General features: G+C 39.8%; 1 protein-coding gene across 1 annotated transcript in view; it reads left to right on the top strand.

Annotated features, from left to right (window-relative positions):
* The window catches only part of C10H12orf56 (chromosome 10 C12orf56 homolog), a 123,742-nt gene that overhangs the window by 40,744 nt on the left and 64,262 nt on the right, over positions 1-18,736 (top strand). Inside the window, 1 exon segment of the mRNA XM_073214273.1 lies at positions 7,270-7,342. Coding sequence (XP_073070374.1) covers positions 7,270-7,342 — 73 coding nt within the window.

The raw sequence follows: 18,736 nt of genomic DNA, 5'->3' as shown, positions 1-18,736 counted from the left end.
CAGCCGCCCGTCCCAGGCACCTGCTCACCCATCCCGCCACCCTGCCTCCCTAGCAACGGGGGCCCGTCCCTTTAAGGCTTCCAAAAAGTGCTCGCCAGAAAAAAAAACCGCTCCGGTTTCTTTCCACCCGCCGGGAGCCAGGGGGAGGGGCGCTCAGGTCCCGCCGGGCCGGGGCTTGTATCTTACCCTGTTCGCAAGGCGCTGGGTTCTTGCAGGTGTGGATGTGGTCAGGATGTTGTCCTGTGTCCTGTGGTCTCTATTTTAGGAAGATTTTTCTTTGTTATATTTTCATAGCTCTATGTGTTTTTGGGAGGAGATTTCCACTGCTCTACTCACGCCGCCATCCTGGCTCCGCCTCCCGATAATATTCTTTTTTTCCTCCACAGCTTTACTGAGGTATGATTGACAAATAAAAATTGTAAAGGTATAAAATGTGATGTTTTGATGTGGTTATCATTTCACCATAGTCAGGCTAATTAAGATATCCATCACCTGAACATAGTTCTTTTTTGTGTGTGTGGTGAGAAACTTGAGATGACTCTTTACAAATTTCAAGTACACAATACATTATTAACTATAGTCACCATCTTGTACACTTTGGTTTCCAGAACTTATTTTATAACTTAAACTTTGTACCCTTTGACTAACATCTACCTTTCCCTCCACCAACCCCCAGCCCCTGTAACCACCATTCTACTACTATCTGTTATTGTGAGTTCACTATTTTTAGATTCCACATAAGTAAGATTATATAGTGTTTGTCTTTCTGTCTCTGGTTCATTTCACTTAGCATTATGTCCTCTAGGCTCATCTGTGTTGTTGCAAATGGCAGGATTTCTTTCTTTTTTTATGGTTAAGTAATATTGTGCACACACACACACACACACACACAATTTCATTTATCCATTCATCTCTCGCTGGATACTAATTTTTTTTCGTGTCTTGATTATTGTAAAATAGTGCTGCTGTGAACACAGGAGTTATGGTTATCTCTTTGAGACAGTGATCTTATTTTCTTTGGATATATACCTAGAAGTGGGATTGCTGGATGATATAGTAGTTACAAGTTTAGTTTTCTGAGGAACCTCCATACAGCTTTCCATAGTGGCTGCACCAATTTACATTCCCAGTAGCTGAGCACAGGGTTTCCTTTCTTCCACATCCTCGCTAACACTTGTTATCTTTTGACTTTTTGATAATAGCCATTCCAACAGGTGTGAGGTGATAATTGATTGTGGTTTTGACGTGCATTTCCCTGACAGTTAGAGATGCGGAGAAGATAATGTTCTTTATACAGAGGATAAGATGACCAATTGAGCAACACCAAAATGCCTGGGCATAGTTTGCCATGAGTAAGGACATGTAGAAAGAAAGAGAAGAATGGAAAGAAGGGAGGCAGGGAGAGTGAAGAAATAAAGAAAAAGAGATAAAAAGGTGTGCTAAGTATTTGCTTAAAAAAAGAATGAGATAGAATCTGGATTCCATTTGGTCAGTTCATTTGATTTTAATAACCTTATTAACAACCATGGATTTTAATGAAAAAACCCGGTGAAGCAGGCTTTAGATTGTGAAACTGGCTTTAGAAAGTCATCTCTGTGAACTTTTGGCCTCCTATCAGCAAGGAAAGCCACAGGTCCTACCCTGATAATTATAGGTTGTTATTGTTATTAACAGCACTCACTCTTCATTCAAAAATATTTGTTGGGAATCTGTTCACAAGAACTGTATGATGCACACTTAGATAAGAAGATGAAAGTCATCTTTTGATTTATTTTTAGGGAGCTCAGCATCTGATGCAGGTAATCTTCCTACTGTAGCCAAGGAGATCTAGAAAATCCACAGTGTGGTGGGGAGAGGAGAGGATGAACAGTCAGGGCACTCAGTGCTCACCCAGCTCAAGCAGAGCTGCTCTGCTTTTCTGTTTCACAGTTTGGGCTTTACCTAACGGCTTCTCGTGAAGAAATTTTAAAAGTCGGAGGATGAATGGATAAAACTAGAACAGAATATATAGTTCATCCTTACACTGTTTATTTTTATGGTCTTATTTTATATACATATATGTATATGAAATGTATATGTATGTAACGGAGCCTTTTAGGGTATGAATCCCTGTAATTGGGAGTTGGTGAGAAGCAGAGGAAAAGAGCATGGACTTTGAATTCAGCTGAGCTCAGATTTGAATCCTGGCTCTCACCTTTCCCCACTGTGTGACTGGAAATCATTTAACCTTTGTAAGCCTCAGTTTCCTTGTCTCTAATACAAGCCTCAGAGGGTTGCTGTATAACACAAAATAATGTGGGCACAGTGGGCACATAGCAGGAAAACAGTCAGCTGTTAAGATCACATCCTTAGCTTAGAGGAAGGGAAGAATGAGGTCCAAGAGGCCTCCTGGATAGGCCCTCCTACTTCTGACATCTGGCTAGTGAGCTAGATCAGCCCATGCCAGCCCATTCACCCTTCACTAGACTACGCTCCAAGTCAGACTCAGAGCCTCTTAGAGTACTGAATAGCTCCAAGGTGTGAGAAAGTTGTCCGGCGTTGATAAACTCTCATGGACAAGCACTCTTCCACACTGACACTCTATGGCATGGCAACTTTTGTAGAAGTTGTAATTAGCAGGCTTATTAAATCCCCGGTCGCTCACCAGGTCTCTTGTTATACTAATTAGGATATCTAACTGGTGTTGGTTGCCTTAAATGCATATTTATCCTTGTTCACAAGCATAATTATTCCTTTCTTCCTCCAACATGTATAAGAAGATAAAAACACATTAAAGAAGACAGTTACAGGTAGAAGTTTTTTGAATTCCTAGAAACTTTGCATATGATGTTAAAAGCAATAGTTTTTTTAAAAAACGTATCTTGTGTTCATGCACATAGCTGTTCATAGAATGACACACATGTATGTACCCACCCACCCTGATACACAAACCAGCTCTTTACTTTCATCTCTGTAGGTACGATTTGACACCACTTTTACACAGGGACTTTTTGTTATTAAGGTGTCACTGATATACACTCTTAATGAAGATTTCACATGAAAAACATTGTGGTTACTACATTCACACATATTATCAAATCCCCCCCCAAATCCACTGAAGTCTCTGTCTATCAGTGTAGTAAGATGTCACAGTCACTACTTGACTTTTCTGCACAGGGACTTTTGGAAACACAAAACTGCCGGTGTCACAGGGAGTCACACGTAGCACACAGTAGAGGGAAGAAAACCATCCCCCTTCCCAGCATGCCAACAGTGATGTGCTCCAATTTGTGTTCTCCTCCAAGCTGCTTGTACCCTGGGTTAGGTACTGCTTTATGCATAGGATCCCAGTGGTTCACCTCCTAGACATTGTGTAATATGTGATCCTGAAACAGGAGACAGGCTGAAGCCTGTCTGACCATCTATTTGACAAAAGTCATTACTAGAGCCCTTAATGGTAATAACGATTATGTCATACCTAAAGCAGCAGCACACAGTAACTACTGAGCATAAAGATAATTATTAGAACTTACTCCAAACCTCTTGGGTGAAACCCTAGGGAGTATTTGTCATGTGGCAAAGGTGCTCACAACTCCAATGAACTAGATCATCTTAACAAAGGAAGCACAAAACTACAAATCATTTGTAATAAAGATGTTTGGTTTAATCATCACACTCTTAAAGCATATGAAATTGGCCCTACTTTTCTGGAGATACACAGAAAAACAGACTTTCCTCTATGAACACGTGTCTTAATATAGGCCACAGCACTCTGAATTGTATTTTTTATGTGTAGATGAAAGAGGATGGTTATTAAACTCTAAAATGAACAGTGCTGAGGGGAGCAGAGTGACAGTGGTGAACTGTTATTAGCAGCTAAAGCTCTAGAATGAATTGAGTTTTTAGCCCCTTAATTTCAGGTACATTTACTCAGCAAAAGGACACTTAAGATTTTGTATTTTATTTTATGTAAATTTTATGTCAGAAGAAAAATAAACTGAAAAAAAGAGGCAGAGAGGGAAGAGGAAAGGGAAGCAAGCAAGCCAAGGGAGGAGGCAGCTAAGAGAGCCAGGGAAATCCCCTGATGGGGAGGAAGAAATTTCCTGTACACCTTGAGGTTCTTCTGGCTGGTCTAAGAATTAAACTGGCATGAGACAGATTAACAGAAGAAAAAAACGTGTGGGTAAAATTGTAATATTTCTAGAACATCTCCCCTGGCTTTAGTGCATCTGCATATCAATAGGCATTCCTAAGGGGCAGGGAAAGGTAGTCCATCTCCTTATCAATGGGTAATTACCTGGGCCACAGAGGGCTTATCTGAACCTGAGAGGTTAGGGGAAGGGCTGGTTTTGCTTCTGCAGGAGCAGGAAAGAGAGACGGCTCCAGACTGCAGTTTGTAAGCAATAAATGGATTTTAAACTTTATTTCTCCCTTTGACTGATTTTGGTTTTAGAGGTATTTTGCCACGGGATTTCCTCTCCCCACAGTTACAAAACCAAAGTTACATACATATGGGGAAGCCACAGACATGGGTTCCAAAGACAGTCAGGGAGATGAGCTTTCCAGGTCACCCTGAGCCAAGGAGAAGGGGCTAGAGGTCTGAGATGTCAAAGGAAAAGGGAAGCAAGCAATTTGCAGGAATATGAAGAGAAAATGTTTGATAAACAGAAACAATAGGGGGCAGGGAGCAGAGAGTGCAATTTTAACAGACTTAACCACATCCATGTCCTTATTTACCACACCTAGTTTATATTATGATATAGCTATCTATGGTGACAGATCTCCTGGAGTGGTTCCTCCATCTAAATTATTTTTATGCAGTTGGGGGGCAGAAGGTCAAATTGCTTTCTGAGTCTTATGGGCCTTGATGGTTTTCAGCTTCCAAAAAAAATCTGCATGTCCAAGTGGCACTTCTTGGGGCGGCTTGCTCTTGGTCTCTACACCCCTAAAGCAATTCTCTGTTTTTCTTTTTCCTCTCCCTTGCTCTATGCATGGCTTGTGCATCCCTGACTCAACTCTTCTGCAGGAATAGGGAGTGGCTCGACAGGGAATGAATGCTGAGTTTCTGCTGGAGGTTAGAATGTGTAGCTAATACTGCTATCTTGCAGTAGTTTATAGAAATGTAAATTTGATTCTTGTTCAGAATAGTTATTATTATTATTATTTATTCCTCCAAATAAACACAGAAAATATACTCATATAATGAGGAGGACATGACACTTTTTCGGATGTTAAGTTATGACTGGTTCTTTTTTACTTTAAGTTAGTGTTTATTGCACAGGCATCATGTGCATCATTATTTTTTCTTTTGGTATCATTAATATACAATTACATGAACAACACTGTGGTTATTAGATTGTCCCCATTATCAAGTCCCCACCATATACCCCATTATAGTCACTGTCCATCAGCATAGTAAGATGATATAGAGCCACTACTTGTCTTCTCTGTCCTATACTGCCTTCCCTTTGATCCCCGCCTACATTATGTGTGTTAATTGTAATGCCCCTTATTCCCCTTCTCCCTCCCTTCCTACCCATCCTCCCCAGCCCCTTTCCCTTTGGTAACTGTTACTCCATTCTTGGGTTCTGTGATTCTGCTGCTGTTTTGTTTCTTCAGTTTTTCCTTTGTTCTTATACTCTACAGATGAGTGAAATCATTTGGTACTTGTCTTTATTCACCTGGCTTATTTCAGTGAAGCTCTATATGTTCTAGCTCCATCCATGTTGTTGCAAATGGTAAGATTTGTTTTCTTCTTATGGCTGAATAATATTCCATTGTGTATATGTACCACATCTTCTTTATCCATCTACTGATGGGACACTTACGTTGCTTCCATTTCTTGGCTATTGTAAACAGTGCTGCAATAAACACAGGGGTGCTATGTCTTTTCCAAACTGGACTGCTGCATTCTTAGGGTAAATTCCTATGAGTGGAATTTCTGGGTCAAATGGTATTTCTATTTTGAGTTTTTTGAGGAACTGCCATACAACTTTCCACAATGGTTGAACCTATTTTACATTCCCACCAGCAGTGTACGAGGGTTCCCCTTTCTCCACATCCTCACCAACATTTGTTGTTGTCTGTCTTTTGGATGGTGGCCATCCTAACTGGTGTGATGTAATATCTCATTGTGGTTTTAATTTGCATTTCTCTGATGATTAGCGATGTGGAGCATCTTTTCATGTGCCTGTTGGCCATCTGAATTTCTTCTTTGGAGAAGTGTCTGTTCAGCCCCTCTGCCCATTTTTTAATTCGATTATTTGCTTTTTGTTTGTTGAGGTGCATGAGCTCTTTGTATATTTTGGATGTAAACCCCTTATCTGGTATGTCATTTGTGAATATATTCTCCCATACTGTAGGATGCCTTTTTGTTTTACTGATGGTGTCCTTTGCTGTACAGAAGCTTTTTAGTTTGATATAGTCCCACTTGTTCATTTTTGCTTTTGTTTCCATTGCCCGGGGAGATATGTTCATGAAGAAGTTGTTCATGTTTATATTCAAGAGATTTTTGCCTACGTTTTTTTCTAAGAGTTTTATGATTTCATGACTTACATTCAGGCCTTTGATCCATTTTGAGTTTACTTTTTTGTATGGGGTTAGACAGTAATCCAGTTTCATTCTCTTACATGTAGCTGTCCAGTTTGCCAACACCAGCTGTTGAAGAGGCTGTCATTTCCCTACTGTATATCCATGGCTCCTTTATCATATATTAATTGGCCATATATGCTTGGGTTAATATCTGGACTCTCTATTCTGTTCCACTGGTCTATGGGTCTGTTCTTGTGCCAGTATCAAATTGTCTTGATTACTGTGGCTTTGTAGTAGAGCTTGAAGTTGGGAAGCGAGACTTTCTTCTTCCTTCTCAGGATTGCTTTGGCTATTTAGGGTCTTCTGTGGTTCTGTATGAATTTTAGAACTATCTGTTCCAGTTCATTGAAGAATGCTATTGGTATTTTGAAAGGGATTGCATTGATGTGCATCATTTTTATATACATTATCTCATATTCATTTTCAGAATTATCATGCTTATTTTTATAAATGAAAATACTGAGGCCAGAGCAATAAACTGGCAAAGTTCATATTTCACAAGAGTCTGAACTTGAGTACATGTTTTAACATCAAAGCCAAGTTTCTTTTTGCTCCATCATGTTGCCTATCTTATAATTTTGGTCTTGGATGTTTTTGTGAGAATTTATAAACAGTCATTAAATCAATACATGTAACTATGTTTTCTTTGTAAACTCAAGCAAAGTATGTAATTACCAACTGGCTTTTTTTTTTTTTAAGTCAAAGAAGAGATTAATGGCCCTGTCTTTTGGAAAGGCAAAGAGCCCAGAAGTCTGAAGAAATCCTCTCTTTGGTGAGATTGTTTTAGGGTTACATTTTTAACTTGCAGACTAAAAACATTTTACACTTCAATTTGCTCTTTTTAATGCTTTTTCTCTACTAATAGCTTTGGATTAAGTTCTGTTTATCTCCTATGTGAACTAATGAAGAGGATTCTTTTGGGAGAACTTTCTTCTAAATTCAAATCCAGTTAGTTAAATAATAAAGTATAATTTTCTTATTTCAACTGAATGTATAGATGTCACAATATAAATAATAACTGATTAAGAAGCACTTATTGGGTTCTCCTTCTGTCAGGCCCTGTAATGAATAGAAAGATGAGTAAGGCATAGTTCTTATCTTTGAGAAGCTGATTTTAACCAGGATTTGCGACATTTGAATAAATAACATAATATGTGGTGTGCACACTAAATGTCATAAATGAGTTTGAATTAATTGTCAGAGATTTAAAGAGGGGAAATCATACTCGGCTGTGGAGAGAAGTCAAGATGCCAGATGACAGTTAGTGAAGAAATAGTGCCCATGGACATGGAGATACTGCTGTTGGAGGGATAGTAGAAACAGATAGAGGCAGGAGAAAAGGGAACATGTATTAGGAAAGGTAAGCAGTCTGGTGTGATTTAAAAATAGAACATCAATACCAGATAAAGGTTAGAAAGTAAAACTGGGCCCACATTTTTATATTTGATAAAAACCATTATTATGGAAAAATAATTAGTTGTGCTTAAAATGGATTGAAGTGGGGAGAAACCAAAGATTGGTGGGAAATAATGAGAATCTGAACTAGGATAGTGGTAGTGGGAATTAAGAAAACAGGAAGGAAGAGACATTTCAAAGGCAAAATCTGCAAGACCAACTGAACATGAACTGATTGATTAAACATGGGAGTGATGGAGACAGAAACCACTGTGGTTTTAAGCTGCGGTTCTGCAAAGTGATGCCTTTCAAAGAAATAAGGATGTCTAGAGGGATCAAGCCCCAGGTCCTAGTGAGCCTTATCTGGTGGAGAAGTTCATCTGGCAGTTGAAATCTCCATCTGGAAGGTGGGTATAAATTTTAAAAGGAGTTTCCTAAGCTACATAACCTTAGGTGATACATATGATTCTTTACAACACCTGAAGTATCTAGACATTAGAAGGAGTAGGGCAGCATAGGATTCTGAGAGCTGTAAAGTCAGGGGATATATAGGCCTGGGGAAAATTAATGTGGGTTGGGGCCCTGAGAGTCAAGTCATGGCATGGGAGAAATATTCAAGTTAGGAAAACATTGAAAAATGCTATAAAGGAAAAGGGAGCTCCTAATTGGGCAGTATCCACAAAACTGTGGTGGTCTACACTGTGTAGTGACTTCAGTTGCTGGGGTAGGGAACCGTTTTCGCACTGCCCTTTCATCTCCTCTTACTGAGCAAGATGACCTACAAAGTCTCTTCAAAACCTAAATTTCATTATGATAACTTCCTTTCTTACCAAAAAACAGTAAGAAACAAGTGGTTTAGGAAGTTGTTTTCTTTCCTACTGGGAATATATCACCAATTTGCTTTATAGACTTTTTACTTTATAACCAACTATTCTGAACAATAAAATTGGTGGGAATTTGGCTGCAGTAACTTTAATTTTCTTAAAGGTTTTTGGAGTTTAAGAAGTTATCTTGAAAAATGGTCTCTGTGTTCCTGTCAGGATTCTCAAAAGTTTTAGAGGTTCCAATTACACTTGAAGCTGAAAGATCAGAAAAATTTATTAGCTAAGACAGGATTGACTAGTAAGTGTTCTACTTTGCATTGCTAACCAGAGCTCAGAAAGCACACTGAGACCCCTTTGTACTGCTGGATTGGGGGACAGACTGTGTGGCTGAATTCCTTCCCCTAGGTTTTCTCAATGGGGTGCTATTGGCATTTTGTGGGGGACCTTTTGTTATCATGAAGAATGATCCCACGCATTGTGAGACTTGAGCTTCTCTGGCTGTGGTCCACGAAATGCCAGTAATGCACCTCCTTTATTGTGGCCACTAAAAAACACCACCACATGTTTCCGCGGGAACCACCTTAGTTTCCAGCTGGCAACACACCTGTCAGGTTGGCTTCCATTTTCCCCATCCTGTGGGCTTTCTCCCTTTCCCTTGTAGTCTTCTCTCGCCTTCCCTAGGAAGCATCCTAGCTTTCCCAGTAAAATTCTGCACTTGGGTTTTTATTGATGCCATGGTGCAATAATACAAATTTAAAATGGTTCTCCCTTCAATAGGATTTCCGTTTTAACAGGCATCAAAGCTAGAAGCTCAAGGAAAGAAGTTCAATTAGTAGAAATTTGTTTTTTTGAAGTATGATTGACATTTAAGTGCAACTGCAATATTTAAAGTATACAATTTGATACTTTTTGCCATATGCAAACACTCGTGAAACCATCACCACAGTCAGTATCTGTCACCCCTGCCCTGTACTGTGGCCTAAAAACTTTCTCAGGTGGTAAACTGGGGCAGTTGTTAGGTCAACCCTGTTTGTTTCCCACCTCTCAGAGCTGGCTTATGCCTAATGTCCAGTGTCTTAAAAGTTGGGTTTTTTTTTCATATATTTTTCCAGTTTTTGGTTGTTTTGGGTGTGAGGACCATCTAGTCCCTGTTACTTCATGGTGGCCTGAAACAGAAGAAAACTAGTAGAATTTTAATCTTATGCCAATATATAATAAAGGAAGATTTGGATCAGTACCAGATTATTCTGGAGCCAGTGATGGTTCCAGAATTCTCACAAAAGAGATTCTATAAAAAGGGGGCAGCAAAAAGTGGGGGACTTAGGGAACTCATTTACTTAGAATACATGCTTATTTGGAATGGCTAGAAATTCTTTTTCCTTTGATAGGCACAAATTACACTTTATGTGGTGTATATATTTATTTTTGGTGGCTTGCTGGGGATGGGGTGGGGCTACTAGAGATCCTAGGGAGTGAGGGACACTAAAGCCCCACCCCCCTGGCCTCTGCCTTTGCGAGCCTGCTGTCTTAGGCTAATTCAGTTCACCCCCACTTCCAAACTATAATAGTGAGGATAACTCTGAGGCTCAGAAGGACCCCAACTATCAAGAACTCAACACATGCCTGCTATCCTGCTTTTACAAAAAGATAAAACCATATGTTTTTGGAAAACTTTCTTAACAGAGTTGAATGTCCAAAAACCAAATTTAGGTATAAGGGAGAGCCTATTTCCCCAAGCGCTCCTGCTGTTTGAGGTTATATTGGTTACGGGCTTGAACTTGCTCCTCAGTAAGCCAGAATCTGGGACACCCACTGCTGCTTCCTAAGGTGTTGTAACTGCTTTGAGATTAGTCTACACTCTTTACAGGTGTTGGTTGGCCCATGTAAGGAGGCAGCCCAAAGCATCTGGGCTGTAGGAATATAGCTGACCTGGAGTCACAGCAGAAATCCACGTTTTTTTTCAAGTCTGGCCCTGTAACAGAATCTCTCAAGGATTCATGGAGAGTTCAGACTTCTGGGTTCTACCCCAGACTACTGAATTCTAAGCTTTAGGGATGGAACTCAACAGTCTGTTTTTGGTAGCTCCCTACAGGTTTTGTTAGCTAGCTACCAAAGTTTAGGAAGTCCTGGGCTATGTAATCAGTCTGCTCCTGGATTACTGTGACTCCTCAGTTCTATATCCATAATATGTCTCTAATCCATCAATTTCTCTCTGTCTTCAGTGCCAATACTCTAGCACAAGCTACTATCATCATCTCTTACCTGGGCTTGCAATACCTCCAACTACCCTCCCCATCTCCATTCTTGTCTCTGCTGTGATCTAAATGTTTGTGTCTCCCCCAGTTCATATGTTGAAATCCTAGCCTCAGAGGTGACAGCATCAGGAGATGGGCCCTTTGGGAGGTGCTTTAATCCTGAGGGTAGACCCCTCACGAACAAGATGAGTGCCTATGGAAGGCTCCAGAGAGATCACGCACCCCTTCCACCATGTAAGGACTCAGTAAGAAGGTGCCAGCTAGGAACAATAAAAGGGTCCTTACCAGAAGGCAATCAACCATTTTAGCCCCTGATCTTGACTTTCCAGGCTTCAGAACTGTGAGACATACATTTTGTGTTGTTTATAAGCCACCCAGCCTGTGCTGTTTTGTTACAGCAGCCTAAACGGGCTAAGACAGTACCCCTCCACGCTGGTGTGAAGCCCTTATGTACCTGAAAGCCAAAGTGATCTTTTCCAAATGACCCTTTCTTGCTTAAAACCTTTTGGTTGTATCCCATTGCACAGAAAATCTTTTAGAGATCTAGACTACCCTTCAAGACCTGGCCTTTGCTTACCTCTCCAGCTTCATCTCAAGTTCCTTCTTCCCTTGCTCACTCACTGGCTAGAGCACCTCAAGCGTTTTCCAGCTCAAGGCTTGTATACTTCCTTTCCCCTCCTAACATGGCTTTCCACATGCCTCACTCTCATCCTTCAGGTCTTTTAGCTTGACTGCCCACATCTTAAAGAGGTTTTGCCTCTTACATGTATAGTACCCTTTAACAGGCACCCAGGTGTTCTTCATCAGAGTGCTCCATAGCATTTTCATTAGCTGTATCACAGTCATTGTTTATTGTCTGTCTTCCCAGTAGAATGTAAGCTCTATGAGGGAAGGGCTCTGCATGTTCTTGTACACTGATACATTCCTAGTGCTTGGCCTAGTGCCTGATACATAGCAGGTGCTAAGTATTTTTGATCCACTCCTATCGTTCCCCTGGTGCTGACTTACTAGCTCCTGGGAGGAGGGATCTTTGCCTTGTCATGGGGTACTAAGTGAGATTCCTTCATAACCAGAAGTACTGAGGGAGAGGCAATGCCAGGGATAGCCATCCATGTGCTCTCATACTCAGTAGTCTTCATTTCACATTGTGGCATACTAGTGCCCCAATTCTCCTAGACTAGTCAGTTTCTTTCAATTTAGAAAAATAAAAGAGGTTTCTGATTAATGTTTGCAATAGTTGTTTTAGGTTATTGTGGGGGTTAAGACTCTTTGAAGTGGCAGAAATCTAACTTAGGTTAAAAGGAGAATTTATTGGAATTACTAGGGCAACTCATATAATTCACCATTCATTCAACAGCTGTATATAGAAATTTACATAAATATAGACACAAATGTAAATGTGTATACCTGTTTATGTACCCTGGCACATTCTAATTGCTGGGCTCTGTGTTCAATTTTAGATGTAGAATAATGAGCAAACCCAGCAAAGGTTAGAAACCAATTCATAGGGATGTAGGAATGGTAAGAATGAAGTTAGGATTTAGGCAGAGCTGGAACTGGGGACTTGAGGTCCATGGAACTTTGTCTCTGTCTCCTTTTAAGTTTATGAATCAGCCTCATTTTTCTATGAATACATGTCCTCTGTGGGGCAGCAAAGTGGTCAACTATCTTGAATTCACATTTTACAGCTCTCACTACCAGACAAAGGCTAACTAACATACTTTCTTGCATCAGATTTAAAAATCTTGGGAAGATCTCTGATGCCTAGCTTGAATAAATGCTTCACTGATGAAAACATCCACCATAGCCAAGAAGTAAGCATCTTTAAAAACACGGCAACTTCTGCATGGAGGGCAAGAGTGGTTTCCAAGTAAAGGACGCGAGGAGGGAGCTGGGTCCACCATCCCAGAGTTTTCTAGCACTGTCATCTCCGTAATTAAACAGTTGAGTCAAAAGTGTAAACAGCTGGCAGGCTGGCATAGAAAATACTAATTAGAGGACTAAAGAATGTTATCATGTACAGAGCTTTGAAACATCTCTGAGGTGTAAAAGTTTTAGACCTCATTATGAGAGGCTGCAGGTCGTGAGAAGGATGCAGTTATCTTGGGACATCAAACTTACATAGGTATGATTACTTTTCAGAGTAATAGTAAACAACAGGTCTTTTAACACCTAAGGGATAGAAGACAGACTAGTCATCTCTGATAATGAGATTCAGTATTTAGGTTTTTTTGTCTTTGGTGTAGCTCTTCATTAGTGGATAGTTCCATGTTCTCATATGCATTTTACTGGAGAAAACCCAGGTAGATAATTTCACCAAATGTTCTTTTTTTTTTTTTGAGAGGGCATCTCTCATATTTATTGAACAAATGGTTGTTAACAACAATAAAATTCGGTATAGGGGACTCAATGCTCAATGTACAATCATTAATCCACCCCAAGCCTAATTCTCATCAGTCTCCAATCTTCTGAAGCATAAGGAACAAGTTCTTACATGGTGAACGAATTCTTACATAGTGAATAAATTCTTACATGGTGAACAGTACAAGGGCAGTCATCACAGAAACTTTCGATTTTGATCACGCATCATGAACTATAAACAATCAGGTCAAATATGATTATTCGTTTGATTTTTATACTTGATTTATATGTGAATCCCACATTTCTCCCTTATTATTATTATTATTATTTTTAATAAGATGCTGAAGTGGTAGGTAGATGCACGATAAAGGTAGAAAACATAGTTTAGTGCTGTAAGAGAGCAAATTTAGATGATCAGGTGTGTGCCTGTAGACTAAGTGTTATTCCAAGCTAGACAAGGGCAATAAAACATCCACGGATGCAGAAGATTTCTCTCAAAACAGGGGGGGTGAGGTTCTAAGCCTCACCTCTGTTGATGTCCAATTTCTCACCTGATGGCCCTCCTGGGGGGCGACTGTGCCTGTCTTAGGTTGTTCCTCCCTTGAGGAATCTTACCCATCTCTGGCTAACCAGTCATCTTCCGGGGCCATACAGGGAGATGTAAAGTTGGTAAGTGAGAGGCAATATTGTTTGAAAAGGTTAGCTTTTTACTTCTTTGCAGATTTATGCCCTGTGGCTTTTATGCCCATTATTTGTCTTGAGGTATCTTTACCACTTGGAAGAATTATGATACTCGGTAAATTCGATATGAGGCACGAATTCTATTTAAGGGTTGTAATTAGGAAGGAAGAAGAAAAGCTATAGGAGTAGCAGACGGAAGAAAACATGGGAAGATTGATTATTTCTTTGACATATCTTCTTGTAGAGTAACTTAAGCATGTATAGGTTTTAAGCTACTAATTAATATTGCATACACACATTAACATAATAGGAATACAGTTACATAACCAAAGCAGACCTATAATTACCAGCCATCTCCAGTGAAACCAAGAAAACCAGTTAGGCACCATAGGCATTTGTGAAAACTTATCTATGATATGGTGGATATTGTCCAACTGAACTTGAACAGTCTGAGAGAAATCAGACAAATTAAAACAACCCATTCCTGGGGACTGTTCACATCCCATATGTTCTTTTAACAGTAGATAGTCTGTAGTCACAAGATTTTGGAGCGCTGCAACTTCTCCTAATTCTTGGTTGAGTTCCGACAGTGTAGATCCAGTCAAATTTGTTGTTTTACTGTATGCACAGGCCAGCTTAGATATCTCCTTCTTCATTCCAATGGCAAGTCCAGGAACCAGTGGGATGAATGCAGCTACAACTGCAGCATCGCCTGGATCTTTGTTGAGGTTTTTTTGATGTTCATCTTCTGGTATGACTCTTCCAGAGAGTGCTGATGTTGGAAGTTCTTCTTCATATTGTATCTTAGTTCATTTTTTGGGTAGCCAAATTAGGTTTGATCCTCTGTATAAACACAAACAGACCCTTTGCCCACACTATGAAATGCCCTTTATACCATTGTGTAGAACTCATTGGAGGTCACCACACAGGAACTGCTTTTTTTTTTAGGAGAAAGAAAGGAATATTATCAGAAAAATGTACCTCCATAGCCGATGATCTGACACCCTTTAAGTGATCAGACTTAGGATATTTAAAGCATGTATTAATCATTGATTTAGTTAGTTTTATCTTATCAGGGAGTAATCCCCCTTTTCTTTCTTTCATTTTTTTTTTTATCATTAATCTACAGTTACATGAAGAATATTATTTTTACTAGGCTCTCCCCTATACCAGGTCCCCCCTATAAACCACTTTACAGTCACTGTCCATCAGCATAGCAAAATGCTGTAGAATCACTACTTGTCTTCTCTGTGTTGTACAGCCCTCCCCTTTCTCCCTCCCCCCCTTTGCATGCTAATCTTAATACCCCCCTTTTTCTTCCCCCCCTTATCCCTCCCTACCCACCCATCCTCCCCAGTCCCTTTCCCTTTGGTACCTGTTAGTCTATTCTTGGGTTCTGTGATTCTGCTGCTGTTTTGTTTCTTCAGTTTTTCCTTTGTTCTTATACTCCACAGATGAGTGAAATCATTTGGTATTTCTCTTTCTCCGCTTGGCTTATTTCACTGAGCATAATACCCTCCAGCTCCATCCATGTTGCTGCAAATGGTAGGATTTGCCCTCTTCTTATGGCTGAGTAGTATTCCATTGTGTATATGTACAACATCTTCTTTATCCATTCATCTATCGATGGGCATTTAGGTTGCTTCCAATTCTTGGCTATTGTAAATAGTGCTGCGATAAACATATGGGTGCATCTGTCTTTCTCAAACTTGATTGCTGTGTTCTTAGGGAAAATTCCTAGGAGTGGAATTCCTGGGTTAAATGGCAAGTCTGTTTTGAGCTTTTTTTTTTTTTTTTTTTGAGAGGGCATCTCTCATATTTATGGATCAAATGGTTGTTAACAACAATAAAATTCTGTATAGGGGACTCAATGCACAATCATTAATCCACTCCAAACCTAATTCTCAACAGTCTCCAATCTTCTGAAACATAACAAACAAGTTCTTACATGGTGAACAAATTCTTACATAGTGAATAAGTTCTTAAATGGTGAACAGTACAAGGGCAGTCATCACAGAAACTTTCGGTTTTGATCACGCATTATGAACTACAGACAATCAGGTCAAATATGAATATTCATTTGATTTTTATACTTGATTTATATGTGAATCCCACATTTCTCCCTTATTATTATTATTATTATTGTTATTATTACGTTTATTTTTATTTTTATTTTATTTTATTTTTTTTGACAGGGCATCTCTCATATTTATTGATCAAATGGTTGTTAACAATAATAAAATTCAGTATAGGGGGGTCAACGCTCAATGTACAATCATTAATCCATCTCAAGCCTAATTCTCGTCAGTCTCCAATCTTCTGAAGCATAACGAACAAGTTCTTACATGGTGAACGAATTCTTACATAGTGAATAAATTCTTACATGGTGAACACTACAAGGGCATTCATCACAGAAACTTTCGGTTTTGATCGTGCATTATGACCTATAAACAATCAGGTCAAATATGAATATTCGTTTGATTTTTGTACTTGATTTATATGTTGATCCCAAATTTCTCCCTTTATTATTATTATTTTTATTTTTAATAAAATGCTGAAGTGGTAGGTAGATGCAAGATAAAGGTAGAAAACATAGTTTAGTGCTGTAAGAGGGCAAATGTAGATGATCAGATGATCAGGTGTGTGCCTATGGACTAAGTATTAATCCAGCCTAGACAAGGGCAGCAAGACATCCACGGATGCAGAAGATTTCTCTCAAAGCAGGGGGGGTGAGGTTCTGAGCCTCACCTCTGTTGATCCCCAAATTCTCACCTGATGGCCCCCCTGCGACTGTGCCTGTCTTAGGTTGTTCCTCCCTTGAGGAATCTTACCCGTCTCTGGCTAACCAGTCATCTTCTGGGGCCATACAGGGAAATGTAAAGTTGGTAAGTGAGAGAGAAGCCATATTGTTTGAAAAGGTTAGCTTTTTACTTCTTTGCAGATTTATGCCCTGTGGCTTCTATGCCCAGCACTTGTCTCGAGGTATCTTTACCACCTGGAGGAATTATGATACTCGGTAAATTCGATATGAGGCACGAATTCTATTTAAGGGTTGTAATTAGGAAGGAAGAAGAAAAGCTATAGATGTAGCATATGAAGGAAACATGGGAGGACTGATTATTTCTTTGACATATCTTCTTGTATAGTATCTTAAGTATGTATAGGTTTTAAACCACTAACTAATTTGCACACACATATTAACATAATAGGAATACGGTGACATAAACAAAGCAAATCTATAATTACCATCCATCTCCAGTGAAGCCAAGAAAACCATTTAGGCACCCTAGGCATTTGTGAAAATTTATCTATGATATGATGGACATTGTCCAACTGTACTTGAACCATCAGACAAATTAAAGCAGCCCATTTCTGGGATCTGTTCACATCCCATATGTTCTTTTAACCATAGATAGTCTATAGTCATGAGATTTTGGAGTGCTACAACTTGCACCCCTCCCAACTCCTGGTTGAGTTCCAATAGTACAGATCCGGTCAAATTCGTTGTCTCACTGTATGCACATGCCAGCCTAGACATCTCCCTCCTCATTCCTATGGCAAGTCCAGGAGACGGTGGGCTGGATGCAGCCACACCACAGCATCGTCTGGATACCTGTAGAAGCTTTTTGATGATCATCCCCTGGCACAAGTCCTCCAGAGAGTGCTGATGCCGGAAGCTCCTCCTCATATCGTATCTTAGTTCATTTTCTGGGTATCCAAGCTAGGCCTTGATCTTCTGCATAGAAACAAACAGACCCTTTGCCCACACTTTGACATGCCCTCTACACCACTGTGCAGAACTCATTGGAGGTCAGCACACAGTAACTGCTTTTTTTTTTTTTAAATTAAGAGAAAGGAATATTATCAGAAAAGAGTACCTCCATAGCTGATCATCTGACACCCTTTAAGTGATCAACATTAAGGATATTTAAAGCATGCGTTGATCTTTGATTTACCAATAGTTTTACCCTGTCAAGGAGTAATCCCCTTTTCTTTCTTTCTTTCTTTTTTTTTTTTTAATTTTTAATCTACACTTACATGAAGAATACTATGTTTACTATGCTCTCCCCTATATCAGGTCCCCCCTAACAACCACATTACGGTTACTGTCCATCAGCTTAGCAAAATGTTGTAGAGTCACTACTTGTCCTCTCTGTGTTGTGCAGCCCAACCTCCCCTTTCTCCCTCCCCCCATGCATGCTAACCTTAATACTCCCTTTCTTCTTCCCCCCCCCATCCCTCCCTGCCCACCCATCCTCCCAAGTTCCTTTCCCTTTGGTACCTGTTAGTCCATTTTTGGGTTCTGTAATTCTGCTGCTGTTTTGTTCCTTCAGTTTTTCCTTTGTTCCTATACTCCTCAGATGAGTGAAATCATTTGGTATTTCTCTTTCTCCGCTTGGCTTATTTCACTGAGCACAATACTCTCCAGCTCCATCCATGTTTCTTCAAATGTTTGGATTTTTCCACTTCTTATGGCTGAGTAGTATTCCATTGTGTATATGTACCATATCTTCTTTATCCATTCATCTACCGATGGACATTTAGGTTGCTTCCAATTCTTGGCTATTGTAAATAGTGCTGCGATAAACATAGGGGTGCATCTGTCTTTCTCAAACTTGATTGCTGCGTTCTTAGGGTAAATTCCTAGGA

This window comes from Manis javanica, chromosome 10 (genome assembly GCF_040802235.1).
Source record: "Manis javanica isolate MJ-LG chromosome 10, MJ_LKY, whole genome shotgun sequence".
Classification (NCBI taxonomy): Eukaryota; Metazoa; Chordata; class Mammalia; order Pholidota; family Manidae; genus Manis; species Manis javanica.
This window is presented reverse-complemented; position numbering and strand designations above follow the sequence as displayed.